The sequence below is a fragment of the Pundamilia nyererei genome, unplaced genomic scaffold (genome assembly GCF_000239375.1).
Source record: "Pundamilia nyererei isolate P.nyererei 1_Seehausen unplaced genomic scaffold, PunNye1.0 scaffold00096, whole genome shotgun sequence".
Classification (NCBI taxonomy): Eukaryota; Metazoa; Chordata; class Actinopteri; order Cichliformes; family Cichlidae; genus Pundamilia; species Pundamilia nyererei.
The window spans coordinates 1,861,164-1,881,675 of NW_005187497.1; the positions used below are offsets into that span (position 1 = coordinate 1,861,164).

The following is a 20,512-nucleotide window of genomic DNA, read 5'->3' on the forward strand; positions in this document are numbered from 1 at the left end:
AGCTGGAGTCCACAGTCAGCACATAACTCTTTGGAATAAAAGGACAGATGTAATATAGGCTGAGAGACACAGACATAATAATCAGCTAAAGTAAAGAAATGATCCACAGGCTTGGTAACAGAGGCTTTATCAAACGTCGTATCTAATTCAGGGTCAGGTTTAAGTACACGAGTCCAAAAATGGAGCGCATGTCAAAGGCATGAAACCTAACTTCTGGCTGCGTGTTTCTTTTGGGGCAATGTTCGTAGCTCAGTAAACTATTAATCCACTTGCGAGAGGCTCGCTGTTACCTAACTCGCAGGGGCTGATGTATCTGAATGACTCACCACAAGCACCTGATCCTCGCCCTGCTGTATGCTATCTGTCGGCCTTTGTCACTAATCCCATCACTTGACTTCAGACAGGAGCCAGCTTTTTGAATAAATGCTTTTTACACACGCACAACTACTAGATGGATTTGAGACTGACCTTAAATTCATTTAGTGGCTCCTGTTTTTACTTGTCAAAAGGCAGCGTACAGAAATAATCCTTTTACATTTAGGTTTCTACTCGACTGGGTGCTTTCTGTTCCTGCTTTAACTTTGTTGTTTGCCTTTATTCTAGTGCAGTTTCTACAATACTTAACCTTTTACATTTTTTTTTAAATAACTGTCCTGTGAAGTTTTGTAATACTGCCCTGTTATGACAAGCAGAATGCTATGAGAGACAGGGAGGGACATGAAGTAAAGGTCAAATAACATAACGATTTGTAATGAAACACGGTTTTGTGTTAAATAACTCTTAAGTTTTTTTCCTTTTTTTCCCCACCAACTTAACCCCAACTAGTTAAAAATATCAAGTTACGATTTACGAAATTAGAAAGTAAACGTGAGCAAGTAGAATGTATTTCTATAAATCCCATTTACACAGCTTTCGGTGCTGTACAAAGCATGTACATTTATACATACATACTTATATGAATATGAAAATTAGAAGCAGCAAGCAGAGACTTGCTGACGACAACAACAAACAGAGAAAAGCAGGAGACAAACAGAGTTACAGGCCACAGAAAGAGGGTGGATTTAGAGTCTAGACCTAAAAATCAGAGTTGGGGTATGTGTAGTAAAATATGGGAAGCTTAATTAGAAACAAATATGTCAAAGTGGGTGACTAATCTGCTTTTATGGGTTTATTTGGCCTCGTCCTAGGATTCTGTTTGGGTTTGATGCTATGCTGCCACCCAGTGGTCATACATATTGAGCACAACCACAAATGAAGACTTTATTTTGACAGGTCAGTTTAGAATTCAATTAGCCATCTGTGAGTCTCCTACAGCTTCTTATTAAAAGCATAACACCAACAGCTAATTACTGATGACCAGGATCTTTTTGTTTAAAGGGTGGAAAACATTTGATCATCAGTATTTCACAAAACTTAGTTTTTCAGACAGGAAGCTAGGTCAATAATTACATGTTTAAAAAAATAAAAGGAATGAAAGGAGGCGGGCCTTACAGCACTTTGTTTTATTGATCAGTTTCCATGACCACAGATGAACAATACAGTGAACTTGTAGGCAATGACAAAGCAGATTAAAAGTTTGTCTGTGGTGTCTGCTGTCTCAGTCATAATAATATAGTTACAAGCGACTGAGCGTGAAGAAACAATAAGGTACACAGGCATATTTACAAGCTGTCCTTCGATGACACGGCCCTGATGCTCGCACATACGTGCTTCAGCTACAACAACTTAGGACAATAGATCTTTATTTCTACACCGCTTTACACCGTTTTTCTTTTCATCCATTTCATTTTACCAAAAATTTACAGTACAAATCCAGTAATCGCATGAAGGTCCAAAAGGAATGGTAGAATTTTCTAATCTAATAATTATAAAAACAACCCGGCCTCTAAAACTCATAAGCTTGGGGGGGACGACTGCAAACAGCTGCATGAATAGTGTGGACAAATTTGGTTTCAGATGACAACAGTTTGATGCAAGAGAAAGGAAAAGGAAAAGAGGGTGGACAAGAACATCCGTCTCCTTTTGTTTTTGTTTTTCCATCATTTCCAACTTTCTAGCATTTCACTTAATGAAAAAAGGCAGAGGCGGAAGTAGAGCGCAAGAGAAAAGTGGCCAGAAAGGACAGCGTTAAACCAGGACCCCCCCCCCCCCTTTACTGTGCTCTCTAGTCAACTCCAAATTGTCCATGTCCTACACTCTTCGGGACCAATCCAAACTCTGCCACCGTTTATTTTGAAAGCTTCTTCATCCTCTGGTCTAGTGCAGCAAAGTTCTCCTCTATAGCCACAAGATTTTCCTTCATCGTTTGCTGAACCTGGTAAAAAAGAAGAAGAATTAGAGAGAATGCTAACTCCAGAAGTGCGTGAGAGAGACTGATGGGACGGGGAGAGAGGATTTAAGGAAAAAGCTAAATAATCGGTAAGAGAAAAGAAATGAAGGTGCTTAAATATGGAAACCTTTGCCATAATTCAAACAAAATGCCAATCAGGTGCAGCCCTGTTAAACATCCATATACCTGAGTCATGTAGGAAAAGTGCTACTGATGATAAGGTTGGGCGATATGTAAACATTTTCCAATAGAGGATACATGATATATTCGCGCAGGTGACTTTTTAATGGGTGGAGCAATGTAATATTTTACATCCTTTTCTTGTTTGGTTCAGAATTAATATAGCTACTTGTTGGATTAGTCATTTATTTATATATTTATATGTGTTCGCTGGAAGAGACATTTAGATTTTTAACTTACTTTTTGTTTAATTTTGGATTTGTTGCTTGGTTTAGTGTGTAAGACAAACACTGGAATGGCCTGTAAACACGGTTAGAGTGGAAAAAAAGAAGAAAAGAAGACAGGCTCTCTTTGTTTCCCTCCCCACCGTTTTTTTTAAAAATCTAAATAAAATGTTTTTGTTTTTTCTGAACATGGGCTACCATCTTTCTTTCTGTTATGAGTTTGAGTAAATGAATCGCTGCATTTGTTTGCAGCTGGAAGAGGGAGCTGTTAAAACACTGCTATTATTTCTTCTATTGACTGCTTCTCTTAACTTCAACCAACATTATTAGCAAACTCACTCATGGGCAAATAAATACATAACATTGCTCTTGTAAAAATGATCGGTGAAAGACTCAGCCTATCGTCGATTGGTCGATATATTCGTCCGATCGCCCAACCTTCACTGATGACAATTACTATTAGACAATATAGTTTCAGAAGCTACACAAAAACCAAAAACAAACATTTCAGTGTTGATAAGAAACTGAAATGTCAGACTTAACAAGCCTCTGTGACACCAAAACATTGTAAAGAAAAACCAAAAACATTTTACTGGATTGAGGCACTGGTTGGTCCCTCCTGCCAGAAGCCTTGAACTGTGAAAGCACAGACTGATTATTGCCTGAGAGGCTTTACAGAGCTTCTGTCCTCGTAATGGGAAGCTGTAGTTGGTTAGATTGTTACTTCTAGCTGTGAAAAGCTGCCTCGGCTGTGCACTCTGAAGGGTATTAGAGGACACTTTTTCCACTCATTCACTACACATACAAAGAGGTTACGGCCAAGTGTTTGAACATGTCAAGTTTTTCTTTCACACCAAATCTAACATTTTCATCTGCTATTGTGAAAAAGTGGTTCACAAAGTTTCTACCAATTACTGCAGAAACGTTCGTTTCTATAAAACGACAGCAACTGTATAACTGCTGGCGTCTTTTTATATCGAACTGTGACACATTTCTGCTGGCCAGTGCCAAGTTTACCATGGCTGCAGTGGCTCATTCAAGCTGACCGTTTAAGTGGATAAAACTGCTGAGTTCTACTCTCCCTGCAGCGCTTAGAAATTATTTATGTTGCTACAATTGTTCAACAGGTCTATGAACTTCTCACCTGTGTTAGCAGGGTATTATTGTCCTTCAGGGAGTTGTTGATCATCTGCTGAGTGGTATCCAGGTGTGTCAGCAGCTGGCCAAACTGCATGGCTGTGAGATAGAGGGTTGAAATGAAAAGGGAGAATTAGATAAAGGACAGGAAGTAAGTAATCCTTAAATTCAAAACATCTGCTAAAAAATGAAATGTCTTTGTTGTCAGCTGAAGGAGAAGGGCAAAGGAATTGATGCAAACCTAATCTAACAGTGATGAACGGCAGCTTGAAAGATTAAACTAAGTATTTTCTTTTTCAAGTTTTCCTTTATTGGTAAAGAAAGATCAGAAGAAAAAAGGTGCAGCTAAGCTCTGTCGAGCAAAGAAGCTGCAATGTGTGACAGATCGGTGCAGAGAGAGGCTGGATGATAAATGACCTCCTTCAGCTCTCAGAACTGAATTATCAATATAATCTATTAATGCCAAGGTTCCGCTTTCATGTGCTAAATAATAAAAAGATGATAATGTGATATATATAATATCATGTATCTCTGTTACCCCAAGGGGGTGTTTAGCAGTATTGCAAGATTTAGTTTAATTCCGTTACCATTTTGAGTCTCCCCTCTCAGTGATTTTTTGCCCTTTGTTATAATAGAACGGCACGGTTTAGGCTAATTCCATTATCTATTTGAATCCCGTTTTCCCTTAGTTTCATCTTTTGTCGTCTCGCTCTCAGACGTTTCCACAGTGGATGCAAATGTTACTCTCCAACACAGATGCTGCCTGGAACGTGATCTGGGTTCACACCCTGTTATGTTCTGTGGCAACACCCAACATATTTTCAGCCTTTAACGCCACATCCCATCCCCGCTAACCTACATACATTCTCTCCTTGAACTCTCATGGGTGTCATTTCAAGGTTCGTCTCCCCTTACATAAAGGAAGAGCACATAAATTATCCATGTTTCCATTGTGATCCTTACCGGGGGGAAATTTGCCCCAAGAGCAACATTATTACAATATTGGCCAATTACTGGCACACACTAACCAAGTACATTCATCTAATGTTAGAGTTTTAATAAGCTCCTACACCCCTGAAACGCCTCAGCACCTTCTGCATTTCATGGTTTTGTGTGAATGGACGGAGCCGTTTCAGTTCCTGCGTGTTACCTTGCTCATGGAGCTCCTTCACAGCAACGAGCCTCTGCACCACCTGAGGTATGGAAGTGGACATGGCATCCCACTTCTGCACCACATCATACAACTTTGACACCTGGCAGATAAAAAACAAAACAAAACACATTTAATGATTTTTATAGAAGCTGTCAGATGGTCAAATACAATATTTTTCTAAAACACCAATATACCTAACACAAACCAACCATTTATACCGTTATTCATAGAAATTATATAATTAGCATAGCCTGCCCTCTGCTGGTCAATTACATATACAACACGTGAATGCATGAAATCTGTTAGTCAGATCCTGAATCGATTCATTATTTAGAAAGAACAAACTAAAAACAAACTATTCAATTACACTTTGGTTTGGCTCTTATGAATGTTTGGCTATGAATGTGGGCAGTTTGAAATATCAGCATTAAGCTGAAATTGTATAAACAATATTCTTCCCACTTGTTACCAGACTTTTGTAAATATACACTTATTGAGAACCTTAACACTGATGAAAACATTTCAGCTCTAATGATTGCAAATGTCTGTCCAGAAGAAACATTTACTGAAACAGCCTCAAAGTAGACAAATCACATGCGGTCAGTTTGAGCCTGGAAGTTGTAAAGAAACAGATCTGCAATTATTACAGCCTTTATTCGATACTGAAGGTGGTCAGGGGTCACTAACCTTGTTTTGTGTTTCAGCGTCTTCAATCGCTGCCTTGTGTTTAGCAATCTCATTCATCTTCCCGAGGACACTCTGCAGGAGAGAAAAAACACATTATACGTATACGGTAATCTATTCTAATTTTGCAAGAGGTACCACTCGGGGGCAACTAATGTTTCACTGCAAACTATGTCACAAGTAACCCAACATCATGGTCACTGTGGCATATTTTAAAACTAAAGATATTTATCAGCTGAGCAACAAAGTAGCCAAACATTAAGGCACAAACTATAAAAGCACAGACTCAAAGCTGCACCGACCTAAGCTTTGTGTAATACCCTCCATTCTAAACGTTCTCCTTAGGTTTCAGGTATATGTTGTTCTTAAAAAGCAAGCACTGACCTAAAGACCTCCTCAGAGTGACTTTTTGGGCCACAAAGGAACTGCAGCTGGGCCGCAGTTTGAAATTACTTACAAGTATGTACAGTTACATATTTATATTAATTTAATTACATAAAAACTGAATGAAAACTGGTGCTAGGCGGTGGTTAGTTTGTGATATTACTCTTTATTCTGGGCAAAAACTGAATGCTCTTGTATTGAAGTTTGTGTCCCAGTGGCAGGTGGGCTACACTGGCCTTAACAATATGCATATGACCGGATTAGCATTAGGAATTTAAAGTCAACCATTTGTTGTTATTTTTTTAAATACAATTTTCAAAGAAATACATAATTTTCTGTTATATTTTGATTAGACTGAAGAATTTAAATTCCGATTGGATTTTATAGTTTTTAAGTGGGCTGCAGCGCTCTTGATTTTGGGAATAACTGCTATAGAGAAACGGGATGAGTTCTTGCAGAAAAGCAAAATGTTTTTTAGTTTTTGTTAGATACAAAAGCTACAGTCCAGATGCCCCTCCAACTGACACATCCAGGCCTGCCTCTGTACTAAACGCAATGGATGAAACTCAAAAGAGAGCAAAATATATACAAAAAACAAAACCCACTACCCTTTCAAACCAAAATGCATCTAGGAAAAAAAACTGATGTACGAATGTAATCAAGATGCAACTGTCTTGTCACTTCATATGGAAAGGCTGCCTCCTCCTAACACTGTGCTGTAATGCTGTACGGGGAGTAATCACCTGCAGTCTTGCCTCCACTTGATCCAGAGTAGCAGAGTCCAGAGCACTGACCCTTGCCTGCAGGAGCTCTATGGTGTCCTGATACAAAGGAGGACAAGTTTATATATAAGATCAAGCACAAAACTTTAGGTTTTTGTTCCTCCTACTGGCACAGCAGCAATAAACAAACTTGAAGGAACTGATGTCACCTTTGAAGTATGACCCAGTTCTCTGGCTGCACATCAGATACCCAGAGTTTTGAATAGAGAGACAACTCCACAGTGTGTTCTTACCATCAAACTGGTTCCTTGAGCACCAGCACTCAGAGGTCCCTATAAAGTAAATGTGAAGAGGGAAAAATGCATTTTAACAAGAAACAACAAAGCCACCGCTTGAATTTACATAAATCAAGTGGAATATTTTATTTTTTATTTTACTTGAAAACAGAAGCAAGAAAATTCTGTTGTGAGTGTGACATAGAGACAGGCACACAGAATTAGTGCGAATGAGAGCAAAGACCCATGAAGACAATGTGTGTGCGTGTGTGTGTTTGAGAGAGAGAGAGAGAGAGAGAGACAGCGGGTCTGTGTGTGTACCTGCTTGTCTGATCCTGAGCCAACAGCCATCTCCAGCTCAGCTAGACGCTTCTCCACTTCCGCCATCTACAGAGACGGAACAGGGCAACACATGGCTGGCAGTGACAACAAGCATCCCACAAGAGACACACAAACACCCACATGTATGCCTTCCTCCTTTTGTCCTGCTTATTGCCATCTAGTATTCTGACATTCCACTCAGAAGAACAGAAACAAAGCACGCCGAGGAGACCATACAGCCTCATTTTATGTGTGCATTCATCACAGACATTTATCCACCTCTCTTTCCTCTTTACCTTGGCAGACTCATTAAATTTCTCCTGCTCTGGTCTGCTGTGTAACTCGTAGAGTACCACTCCATCTGGGCCCTTAGTTAATGCTGTCGGCTTGCCGTCTCCTGCAGAGCTGCCACGGCTGCCCTTAGCGGCTTCCAGCTGGGTGAGCAGACGCCTATGAGAAGGGAAGAAAGACACAAAGGGATAATATGTTCACCATTGTTACCAACCCCATGTGCTGCCATGAGTGTGGTCCTCCCTCCCTCTCAATCCTTTAAGTCAGTGTTATTAACTGCAAGTGAAGGTTTGTGAAGGTGTTTTCCTCACTTTTTCTTTACTTTCTCTCATTTGTGTTTTCCCCTTTTAAGCCCACGGCTTCCTTTGCTTGTGCTCAGTTGGGCGCTGGCATTTTTCAAAGATTTCTGTGTTCTTTTAGTTAATTTCCCTCCCTCAATCATCTGTCACTTAGTTGTGTTGTGCTCCTGGTAGCTATGCCCTTTGAGATCAGCAACATTTATGTGTACAATTAATCTTATTTCCTTACTACTCCATCTCATTATATCTGGTTAAAGCTTGGAAAATCCAATTCCCATATCAATCACTCTTATTCTCTCCATTTCTCCAGAGCACCTTCTTTCTTCCCAAGCATTTCAGTTTCTCAGATCACAGTGCTGGCACGATCTAACAGACTGTGGTGTTAAGTTTCAGGTTCCAGGTGCTTGCCCTCGTTTGTGCTTCATTGTCTTGTTAACTCCAGCCAACTCACCTGGCCAGTGCGCCATCTGGGTCAGCCAGGTTGATGTGTGCCTGTGGTCCAAGCAGTGAGTCGAGATGGGCTGAAACCAGCTGCTGTTTGAGCTGGGCTGCCTGCTGGGCTAGCACCACTGGAGTGAGGCGCTCCTCTGCATTACTTTCCTTTGTGGCAGCCTGGACGCAGAGAGACACATACATCTTTGATGCCAGGTAATACAATCTGTGTGTAGTGCAGTATCAAACACTAATATTTTTGCATTATTATTTGATCATATAATATTTTTGGATTAGCTTTTGTAAATAAAGGCATATGGATCTACTTCTAGACCATATTGCTCGCTAACCAATCAAAAATACAGAATTGCAAATAAAACTTAATGTGAACAATACAGAAACATTTACTGCAATGAGCATGAACAGTTGTCTGTCTCCATTGTCAAGTTTGCTGACGACACTGTTGTTGTGGGCCTGATCTCTGACAACATCGAGAAGGCCTACCTGGAGGAGATTATGAACCTGGAGACCTGGTGACAGGAAATTAACCCCCTCCTAAATGTCAGCAAGACTAAGGAGCTGATCGTGGACTTCACTACAAAGCAGGCGAGGAATTACAAGCCCCTCATCATCAGTGGCACGCCAGTGGAGAGAGTGGACAGTTTACGGTATCTGGGTGTCCACATCACTCAGGACCTGTCATGGTCCTGCCACATTAACACTCTGGTTAAGAAAGCCCACCAGTGTCTCTTCTTCCTCAGAAGACTTAGAGACTTCCACCTGCTGCTGAGGGTGCTCAAGAACTTTTACTCCTGCACCATCGAGAGCGTCTTGATGGGAAACATCTGCACCTAGTTTGGGAACAGCACCAAGCAGGACAGACAAGATCTGCAAAGAGTGGTGCGCTCAGCCGAACGCATCATTCGATCAGAGCTTCCTGACCTGCTGTCCATCTACACCAAGCGGTGCAAGACAAAAGCCAGGAAAATTATGATGGACTATGGCTGGGCTATATCATACCGGTAATACCGGTGTAATTTTGGGCAACGATAGGAAAATGACATATTGCGATAGAATATGGGTAAAACGCGCATGCGCAGTGCCTATGTTTACATATACACATGGCGGCGACGCAGAATGAGTAGAGCGAAAGCGGATCGTTAAATGAAACAGATGAACCAGAACTGGTTTGTAGAAATGCTGCAACTTCACTGGTGTGGAACTGGTTTAGCTTTCGTCCGTCAGATACACAACAAAGCACTATTTCTGGTAGAGCATGCTAGCGGGCCGTCGTTATTACCGTGTTGTTTGGAAAATACGGCACACTTAAAATCAATCCTTTGATTTTTCTGAAAATCGACAGTGCCCCTTATAATCCCGTGCGCCTTATGTATGAATTCTGGTTGTGTTTACTGACCTCGAAACGATTTTATGTACACGGCGCTCAAAAATCTGTCAAATGTTTTAGACTTTGCTGAGCTACGAAGCCGCACCGCTTCATGGATTGTCGGATCTATCGTAGGCGGAGCCTCGTGGAGTGATACGTACTGAGCTTCAACATAATGTTACCGTATTGTGTGTGTATAACCTCTTTTTAAGTTTTGTGGATATTATACATGGTTATGCTGAGGATATGTCGGCCAATTTCCACTGGAAATGCCTTTTGGTTAAACTGTCAGCAAGGAATTTGCACTGTTACATTTTTATATAACTTTAATGCACATAAAAAAAAACCGCCTGGTTAAAGGAAAAAAAAATGAAGGGGTTTTTTGCACTAATAAAGTTGTGGAGTTGTAAAGTCTTTTGTCTAGTGTCAATTATATCGTTATCGCAAATTTTCAAATGTATATTGTGATAAATATTTTTGGTCATATCGCCCTGCTCTATGATGGACCTCTCCCTTCCCAACAATGAACTCTTCTCACTGCCGAGGTCTGGGAAGCGCTTCCGCTCCCTTAACGCCAAATCAGAGAGAATGAGGAGTACTTCTTCGCCCCAGGCTATTCAGGCCCTGAACCAGATGTAGGACTGGACTCACTCACATCACCACACGCACTCTAGTTTTTAATTCATAATTCTTTACATAAACTGTTATTTGCACATTTTACTCTAAATTTCTAAGTTAAAATCATTTTTTTTGTGGTAATCTGTAAATCTTACTGTCAATTCTTACTGTCATTTAGTGGTCGGGTATTGCACAGCAATAAGCATTTCACCACATCATACTGTGTATGGTTGTGTGTGTGACAAATAAAATTTAAATTTGAGGGTGTGAGCCATTTCTTGCACGATGACAGGAAGGAAACTTTGTTAATCAACACTGTTGGTTGTAATCTAGCAAATTTTCACAGTGGACTTTAGCTTTAGTGCATTGTTACGCCCCTCTGCAGCCCCTAATCTCCTCAGTGTGTTCAGCTGGTGCTAATTGGCCACACCTAGTCAGGTGTTGATAAAAGCATACCTGAGGCAGGCTTTCAGGAAGCTCACTAGTCTTTGCCTTGGTGGCACCAGCCAGTTTAGCCAACCTGCTATGCCATTTTAAGATGAACCCTCTTCTCACTAACACTCAGGTATTCATCAGATTAGGCTTTGGATTAGATTTGCTGAAATTGTTCCAACTCAATGGTTGATCTTCCCTTCAATAAATGCAATACTAAATGATCTATGAGCAATGTGGAGGAAGGCTACTAACATTAAAATACAGGTAGAAGAATGATCATCCCTCACACGCTCTTTTGGACGTGTGTACACGTCTGTTGCTTGCAGGTTACCTGGATGGTGTCCACCTCCTGCGTGAGTTCCTGGATCTCATTCACTAGGCGCTGATACTTCTGCTGAGGCGTCTCCTTCACTCCACAGCCCTCTCCAAGCTAAGCCACAGAGCAGAGAAACTGAATGAATATTACTCAATATACAAAAGAGCTGAGAGAAATGATCACACCACTAGCATCACATGCTCTCTGACTTTTATCAGAAATGACAAACACAAGAGTGAACAAAATAAAAAGTCTTTTTATGAGAACAAAGTAATGTTCTTCTGCTGAACAGAATATACTCACAATCTCAAATTCTCCTGACTCATAGCCAACTCTTCTGCTTTTACTGATTCTGTCTGAAAAGTCTGGAAAAAGAAAGGACAAATGTGTTGAGAGAGAAAGTGACAAACACCACATTAAAAGCTGAAACTGATGTTTCTAAGAATGCAAATCTATTTGTTATAGCACAAACTGAAGGAATAAAATATTTTAATTTGTTTTACATGTATTTATTGATGTTTGTTTTCTTTACACTAAAGAAGAAATTTATCTTATACAACAATTAAATACAAATGACAGCAGATGAAAATTTTAAAGACAGGGCAGCCAAAGAAGCACTGAGAATAAATGACAAAGCAAAGGAATGTGTGTCATTTACTTTTCTTTTTTTATTACTTTTGCCAATTTTAGCAATATGTTAACTTTATAGGCTTTAATTCAATGAACCAATTAATAATCTCTTAACTAACTGAAGCCAAAGCAGCTCTTCTTCATTCTGTACCTTAACGAGGTAGATATGTTAGCAACAGACTAAAGTAACACTTTGTTTTTTGTCTACAAATGTGACACGATAATTCACTAATTTCCACTCAAGTCTGTACATTTTTAATACCAGCCACAAATATATAATTTCATTTTAATAAAGGATAAATACTTTCTTAAAACACATGGATGTTGTAATTTGTAACTCAACTCAGGAGTAAATTGGTGCATTTGACAGACACAGTGGATGTAAAATGTAATAAAGAAACATGTGACCTAATGCAATGATGTGGTATACCACCACATATTTTGTTATTCAACTTAATACGTCGTTATTAAATTAAAAGTGAGAAACTGACCAAGTCCCTTGGTGCTGACATGCTTGTCTTTGAACTTGTCATAAGCAGCATTGGGGTTGACCACAATCCTCTCCACGCTGTCACTGCAAAGCTCCTCCTGCCATTGAAAAACCAGGAAATAAAGTCAGCTGAACATTAACAAACTCACACAGTTATATTAGCCGTACTGAATCAGTGAGCCAAAAGACTCAAAGCCCCAGGTACACTTAAAATACATTGAAAAGTTGGTAAATTTGGACAGGAAACCTTGGTCTGATCACTGCCCAAAAATATGATTACCGTATTTTCCGCACTATAAGGCACACTTAAAATCCTTTAATTTTCTCAAAAATCGACAGTGCGCCTTATAAACCAGTGAGCCCTTATGTATGAATTCTGGTTGTGCTTACTGAGCTCGAAACAATTTTATGTGGTACACGGCGCTCAAAAATCGGTCAAAAAATGTTTTAGTACGACTTTGGTAAGCTACGAAGCTGCAACACTTAATGGATTGTCTGAGCATTACGGCTACTGTAGTCAGGAGCCTCGAGGAGAAATCTGGGTCCAAAACTGTGTCCGCTTCAGGTACAACAGTCAAACGAACACTGCGGCATCACTGAGAGTTAAAACTGTTGAAATTCTTTAATCTTTAATAAACTGATCAGCGTTGTTGCTTTATCAGGTGTAACAATTAAGTTTAACATCCAGGCATCCATGAAAACAGAATTTATTAAATTTAATGGAGTTAGACGTTAGCAGGAAGTTAGCTTGCTAGTTTCAACCTAAACATATAGCATGTTCTGACTGAGAGATTTCTGAAAAAATTCAAACGTACAGCTCTGCTATCACTTCCAACATAAAGGAAGACAGAAAACTAAACAGCAGTGACTTTTGTAGGGTTACTGAAGTTGGACTAGCTGGTAGATAATGATGTGCTACGTGATTGCTAGCGACACAGCTATGGGTGTTGTGCTAATGCTAACTTTTTTCCACTCGATAAAAGCTAACATGAGGGTTCCCGATGGTTAGGGACAAATGCAGTCGCATGGCAGGATGCTGTAAACGGACCAAACTTCAGTCAGTAGAACAACTGAGATAATCCATCAACCGCAATGAGAGGTTAATCATTAACATACTGCAACAACATGGGAATAGAGCAGCTGCCAGAGAATTCAACATTAATGAGTCAATGGTACGGAAGTGGAGTAAGGAAGAAGAATGCGTTGAGTAAAGTTTGACATATCTGACAGTTTTGTTTCGCTTAATGCGCCTTATAGTCCGGTGTGCCTTATGGTCCAAAACAGACGGTAAGATCATGAATTATGTGTATTATTGTCAACCAAGTCCAGACACCCATAGAAATTAAAACCCATTTTAACCATGAATCATCAGAATCTGCAAGAGTTTCACATCCATTATTTGGTCCAGCTTTTACACAACCAGATAATTTCAAGATCATTCATAGTTTCAGCAAAGACTGATTGTAGTGTCATCTTTACAAACAAATATGTCATCCGTGTGCTACAGGTTTACTATGATAAAACGATGTGGAGTGAATGGAAAAGGCAGAACCACAGCTGGAAGTAACTAACACTTTCTTTTCTAAATGACAGGTTTTGATTAGTGATTGGAAATACCATGGATCATTTGATCAAAACTTTTTAGTGATCAATTATGATGAACCACATGCAATGGGTCAAATTAAAACAGTGCTGACACAAACACAAAGGTGCTATGAGTGGGCTTACAAACATCCGGATAAAAAGAGACACAAAACCTTAGACAAGTTACACATATGACATGATGGAGGAGGAGGAGGAAGAGGAGAGTTAGTCAGGCTCTTACCAGCTCCTTGGGTTTCCAAAGAGTTAGAGAAAATAACGGAAGAGCAGAGGGAGAGAAAAAAAAATAGGGGGGAGAGAGAGAGAGACAACACAGATTAATGTGGTTATCACATGCCATGCACACAACAGGAACAGTTGGCCAAGGTCGGGGAAAGATAAGAAAGAAAGCAGTGTTCTGAGAGTAGCTGCCAAACACCCTGGAGACACTTTGCTCAGACAGTTTATGATGGTCTCCGAGTTCTTTCCGTCTTTCCCAATTCACCGTGATAATGTGGTCCTTTAATACCACCAAGTTTCTCTCCCTCATGATACCTTTTATAGTAATGAAGAGCCTGGTGTTTCAAAACATTAATTATGATTCAGAATGGAGGGTGAGGATGTCTAAAACAAGTCAAACCCCCAAATGCATGTATCCTCAGCTCATTAAACTGGAGTAAGTTCTTAGTTAGGCACATGCAGTTTATCCTAAATGAATCTGCTAACCTAAAACAAAGCACATGGTGAACTATATCAAAGTTAGAGCCCCAGTACAGTGTGTGATTTACAATGTTTTAGTTCAACTAAAGTCTGCAAATCAATTCATCAGAAAAAAAAAATATAGCATCAAATTGGAGATTACCTAATTCGACAGATTTTTCTTGGAAGCTGGCTATGGCACTACACAATTAGTATGTAGTTTGCCAAAAGGGAAGAATTTTATAATGACAGCAGCAAAGAAGCAGTCATCTCAACGTTTATCTGTGTTACATGCCACATACATTCCATTAGTCAGTATTAGTACAGATGCTAATTTGCTGCACTCCTAGGTGAAATTATGTATAAACCAGTGGCCAACACAACCACATTGTTTTTGCCTAAGGTAACCAAAAAGGATGGTGACAGAACAAAAACAAGCTTATGGAGCTATGGCTAAGAAACCACTTTTGTGGAGCACACAATGCTAGAGCCATTTCCAAAGCTTCATTTTTGTCTGGCTACATTACTACAACATGAGAACAACATAGGTGGAACGCGCACTTGACATATTTCTGCTTATTTTATGTAAAGCACAACAAACTATTCTCAATAGGCATTCACGAGTCTCATTATTGATCATTTAAAAGGTCTACTGCAGACTGTGAGTGACTTTCTTTTATATCCATTTTGCTCAATGAACCTGTAAGAAGTTATCACGCATTGTAAAGAGGCCGTTAAAATGTCCAGTTAGTCAGAACAGTGGAGTTAGCCAAGAAGCAATTATTAGAACATGACAGCAGGTTAAAAAGAGAAATCCCTAGAACAAATAAACACATTTATTCTGCCGAAAGCTTCACGCTCACACAGGCACACAATTGAACCCTCACTGCTTTGTCAAAGCATGAAAGAGTAAATCAGTTCTGCTGAATAACCACCAACACCATTATCCCTTAGAAATTTTTAAAAGAGCAGCAAGAATAGGAGGAAAAGAATCAATTCCTTCCACTTCACAACAATCAAAAAGGGTTGAATTACACTGCACAGAGAGTCGCTGATCTATTTCTCATATCATTCCAATCATTAGAGGCAGAAATAGTGACTATGGGAATTAAAAAAAAACAAAAACATGCATTAAAAAAAAGCATTAAGCTCACTGAGAGAAAAATTGAGCCAGTCTTACTTGTACAAACTAGGGTCCCAGGAGGGTGGGGGAAGAGTCAAAACAAGGGCAAGGGAATAGGAAGAGCAAACATGAAAACATGGAAGGAAAATGCCAATTAGCATTCTCTCAGCTGGTCTGAAAAAATAGCCCAGACATGGTTAAAACCAAAGTCAGACCAGCTCACCAAGAGCTGTCCTGATAAACAAGCCTGAACTCTTGCAGTCACAAGAGTTCGATCACTATTGATGACAGCAAAAGAGATTTCTAAGACAACGGCAGTGCCTGAATGTTTAGTTTGCTGATATGCTTGAAGTGTCTGAATCCAATTTTAAAATGCTTCTACTGACATTTTTGTTTTTATTATGCACTTGTGCCTTATTTCTGTCAACATATTAAAATAATTTAAAAAAGAAACATACATAACAGGGAAAATGTGTGGGAGTCAGTTGTTATGTATTGTATAAAATATGAACAAAGTTCACTACTTCAACTATATTTTAAACAAGAGCATCAACAACGGGGTATTTGTACACGTCTTACAAATAGTATTTCACTCGCCCTGCAGAGTTGGTAAGGACAGGAAAGGCACAGGGACAGATTATTTACATGCATAGTACCGCTGACATATCCGCCCTTTGCCATGTAATTTATACAGTAAAAGTGAGAAGCTGTTATTCCGCACTGTCAATCATAAACCTACGTGTAAACACTTATTAGCTAGTTAGCTGAATGTGGAGAAAATTAAAGAACAGGGAACTTGGGGGGGAAAAGGCGCCCACTTACCGACTCAAACTGAGCCTGGTCATCCTCAGGAAGGTCACCGGTTTCATACACGTCCGGCTCGTTAAACGCCTGTGCAAACAATTAGATAAACAAAATAAGAAACAGTTAGATATCCCGGTTATTACAGCTTGCCTGGCCAACGCCCCGGCCCATTCAACAACAACTATCTCCTAACCCTTGCTTCTGGTGTTCCGTAGCACAACTCGGGGAATTAGCTGAAAAATAAAGCAACTACGGGATTAAAGCTGTAAACGCCAGCTGCGCGGTGAATGAAAACAAAAAGCAGACAACGAAATAAACGGCAGAGATGTTAGCTAACTTAGCTGTCAAAGCCTGGAGATAGCACTGCCAGTTAGCAGTATCTGTCTGCTAGCGTTAGCCACTTACAATTCCTGGCAAATTTGCGTATTTGGGATCAGCCATGGTCACCGGGAGGGAAAAAAGAAGACCAACGAATCACAACAGAATGTAATGAAACGTGCAAATTATCGCTGGATAGAGTCTGACTATGACAAAAGCTAACGATGGATGAGCCAGCAGTCTCCCAGCCGGCGGAGCTTTCCAAGCCGATGTGGTCACTAGCTTGATGTGACGGCGTGTGCCCTTGATTTGTGTACAGGCACCGGCAGGTGGACTGCCGTGCGACTGCTGCATCAATTGAAAAGAGTTCGCCGGCTTACCGAAGACAATAAAACAATCATACCCGAAAACGAACACCGCTTTCACGCATGCGCGCCTTTTATCCAATAAGACTCAATAAGGCTTTGGTCTTTTTATTTTATTTTCCTATTAAACGCGATATTAGTTGTCGCATGTATTATCTTCAATTCTTCAATAACATTTTTTTATTAGTTTTAAATAAAACATGTAACTGTGTTGTAACATAATGCCGTCACATGATGGCGCCAAAGAGTTGTTTTTTGGTATTTGTTTTTAAGAACAACTTGATCAATGGGTTCAAAGATCCTCGATCAACACGCCTCGATTAATAGGATGATTCACGATCAGGAAAAGAACAAAGTTGTCGTGTTTTTCCCCTACATGTTATTAAATTATAAACACACATCTTATATTATGTCGTTGCAGCTTCTCCCTAAAAGCTGTAATACTGCTGTGGTCGATCTGTCAACAACTTATGAATAACCCTGATGTGCAATATTCTTCTGCTCAAATCGACATGTTTGAAAATAATATTTATAATTTACGTCATATACTTATGTACATTTCACAATATGTAACTAACTCATTTACAGTGCATATGCAGTGGATGCTCCTTTACAAGTGCAGTCGGTATAGCCGACTTTAAGAAATTAATGCACACAGAAAGATGCTCACTCATCATGAGGGGTAATTGGCTTGCTAAGACAGCTGTATACATTCCCGCTTAGCTCTTGAATATCTTATAGAAATCTTTAAAAAAAAAAACCCTCTGATGATGATGTCTGGGTTGTTTCGATTTTCATGAATTTTAATAAGCATACCAAAAAAGTCTGTTGCAAGCCTGAAGGCACGGAGTTTGAAAGACATGTCCATTTACCAATCGGGGTCTGATACAAGACACGTGCACTGCGGGAACTCCCCCCAAAATAACATCTCACCCGTTTACTGATATATGCGAATCTGATCATTCTGACTTTTTGTTTTGTGTCAAAGGCTTCTCATTAACTTCACAGTGCACTGCTTAAGACTGGAAAGCCTCTGGGGGGAAATTACGAACCCTCTAGTTCCCACATGACTACCCTCTCATGCAAAACAGCATTGCCATGACGACCAGACTGGTGCAGCCCTAGACCCGCTCCTTACAAACTACTGTTTTCAGAAATGCCTCCGTAAATGCCAGAAATACTTCGTGCTTTTGCAACAGCTGCTGCATCTGAAACATTGAAGAAGTTTCCACGGAGGCTAATTCATGTATATATGACAGAGTTGGAGCGCTCCTCCCTGCTCCTCGGTCCCTCTGCCCGCGGTGCTGATGAGAGAGGATTTGAGTCGCTACCACGCCCCGCCCACAGTGAGAGAGCAGGACTGACAGTGATGCAAGGCATGCCTCTGAGAAGCCTGCAGCCTATCCAGACCGACCGGACCAGTTTGGACTCTACTTCCCATTTACAACTCTCCATATGTTCTCCGCCGCCGAGATGCAGCTCAGCTTTGATTTGAGGGCAATTTAGTAAACACCCAGGAGCTGCTTCTGTTTTGCTTTTATTTTACATTTCTTTTAATATTTTGCAACCCCAAACTCCAAATGCTTCGCCTGCCAGTCTCGCTTTGCATGTGGCTATATCCGGTGGTTCCAGTTTGCGTGCAGGTGCTTTAGGAGAAAAGGTTGCACAGGGGCTTTTTTTTTTTTTTTTAAATCAGGCTATTATTTTTGTTTTTAAACTCCTCTTTATCTCTTTGGAAGCTAAACCACAAATTTTATTTTCACAATGGCCGATGCGAACGGTGAATGCAATATCAAGGTGTTATGTCGATTTCGTCCACTGAACCAGTCCGAAATTATCCGCGGAGATAAGTTCATCCCAATATTTCAAGGAGAAGACACTGTCATCCTCGGGGTAAGTTTTTTCCCCCCACCTTCCTTTCATTCTGCCACATCTCCGTGCACTTGATGAACGCTAGGGGTTACACTTATCATCTTACTCACACATCTGATAGGCAAGCGGCCAGACTGAAGACTGGAAGCTTAGAGGCTTCTGACAGGGATCAAACTAAGTATAGCCTCTGTCAATAATATCGATACTGCGATTAGCCTGCAGCATTAACCAAGTGTGTGATGCTGCTGTTAGTGGGAAACAAGGCTTTCCAAAATCTGTCATTAGCCTAAGCCCAAGATCAAAATGATGAAGAGCCATTCCCCAGCATCACCTTTCTTCAGGATTACTAAACTCCACAAAGCAGAGAGCTTTGCCAGCCTTGTGATTAAAACCATTTTCAGAAAGGCCTCTGAATCTTGACCCCACCTTTGTAATTCATTATTTGCTCCTTCTCCTGTATTGATCTGCTGACATTTGGTGTGTTTCCCCTCTCAGAAAAATTATGCAGTACTGATTGATCTCCTTGTTTATGCATCTTGTAGTCAGCTGTTAAGAGCACTGTTGAATGATCAGGTGGTGCAACCCTAATGAGAGCCTTAATTATGATCTGGGGTTGATTCTGTTCAGTGAATGGATTTTGTTTCAAGACAAACTTAATAGAAGCTGATGATTACTGTCATGGCTTTGGAGTAGCAATATAATGAACCAAAGCATAAAATATTTATTTGACTTATGGATTTGTATGTAAGGGTGTGTTTACTATTGCGACTGGGATCCCTCCACCACTGACAGCTTTGCACAATCGCTGGCATGCACGAGGAAAATTAGAGTCTTCTAAATGCGATTGGTCTTTTTGTGTAGAGCACATCTGGACCGAGGCTATCATGCACAAACATACACACACATAGATGCATAAATGCACGCCTATAATTAAATATGGACACAGACATTCATTTTTCACTCCTAACACCCACATTCTAGTGGAGCACACTCTCCACCAGAATGCACACGTGAACAGACACACAGAGATGGAGAGAGTGAAATCCACACCCATTTGGCCTGAAGGTTGACTTTAAGTGCCAGAAAATCCCTGTCTGCCCACTCTGTTGCCACACACACACAAATAAATATACACACGGATTAAAATGCAAGACATCTTTATTAGGGTTGACATCCTGGCACGTCTTTCTTGCGGGAATGTCTTTCTTTCTGGGTTGCAGCAACAGGACATCTCGAGAAGAACGAATGCTTGTTATCACATAATTTTGATGCTGTTTGATGATGGCAGGTTGGCATTATAGCAGCTTGAAATCATATAATTCAAGCATCAGACTTGACAACTGTATTTAAATTAAGGCTGGGCGATACGGCTTAAAATCCATATCACGATATAATTTGAAGCACGTGCGGTAACGATATATATCACGATATATTCTTTTCTTC

The 20,512-nt window shown here is 40.2% G+C and overlaps 2 protein-coding genes across 4 annotated transcripts in view; one reads left to right on the forward strand and one right to left on the reverse strand.

The window, feature by feature from the left end:
• Positions 1–1,487: 1,487 nt before the first annotated feature.
• Positions 1,488–17,245, reverse strand: dctn2 (dynactin 2 (p50)). 2 transcript variants are annotated; one of them, XM_005740048.1, is made up of 15 exons: positions 16,920–17,245; positions 16,533–16,601; positions 14,133–14,138; positions 12,309–12,405; positions 11,491–11,552; positions 11,203–11,301; positions 8,451–8,611; positions 7,706–7,859; positions 7,410–7,475; positions 7,107–7,145; positions 6,835–6,912; positions 5,711–5,782; positions 5,021–5,123; positions 3,878–3,969; positions 1,488–2,314 (listed from the first exon to the last, which is right to left on the reverse strand). In XM_005740048.1, the coding sequence occupies exons 1-15, from the start codon at positions 16,953–16,955 to the stop codon at positions 2,228–2,230; spliced, it is 1,221 nt and encodes a 406-aa protein (XP_005740105.1). In that variant the 5' UTR covers positions 16,956–17,245; the 3' UTR covers positions 1,488–2,227. The 2 variants fall into 2 exon arrangements, with proteins under 2 accessions (XP_005740105.1, XP_005740106.1); XM_005740049.1 differs by lacking the exon at positions 14,133–14,138.
• A 1,322-nt stretch (positions 17,246–18,567) lies between these two features.
• The window catches only part of kif5ab (kinesin family member 5A, b), a 70,994-nt gene continuing 69,049 nt past the window's right edge, over positions 18,568–20,512 (forward strand). For both annotated transcript variants that reach the window (XM_005740051.1, XM_005740052.1), the window contains exon 1: positions 18,568–19,090. In XM_005740051.1, coding sequence (XP_005740108.1) covers positions 18,962–19,090 — 129 coding nt within the window. In that variant the 5' untranslated portion in view covers positions 18,568–18,961. The remainder of the gene's footprint in view (positions 19,091–20,512) is intronic.

Bases quoted from the DNA above. Each gene is read 5' to 3' on its own strand.
- dctn2 (XM_005740048.1), bottom strand. From the start codon at position 16,955: ATGGCTGATCCCAAATACGCAAATTTGCCAGGAATT. The intron at 8,612-11,202 runs GTAACCTGCAAG...CTCTGCGTCCAG, and splicing joins AGGAGGTGGACACCATCCAG to GCTGCCACAAAGGAAAGTAA. The intron at 7,860-8,450 runs GTGAGTTGGCTG...CCCTTCTCATAG, and splicing joins CCAGATGGCGCACTGGCCAG to GCGTCTGCTCACCCAGCTGG.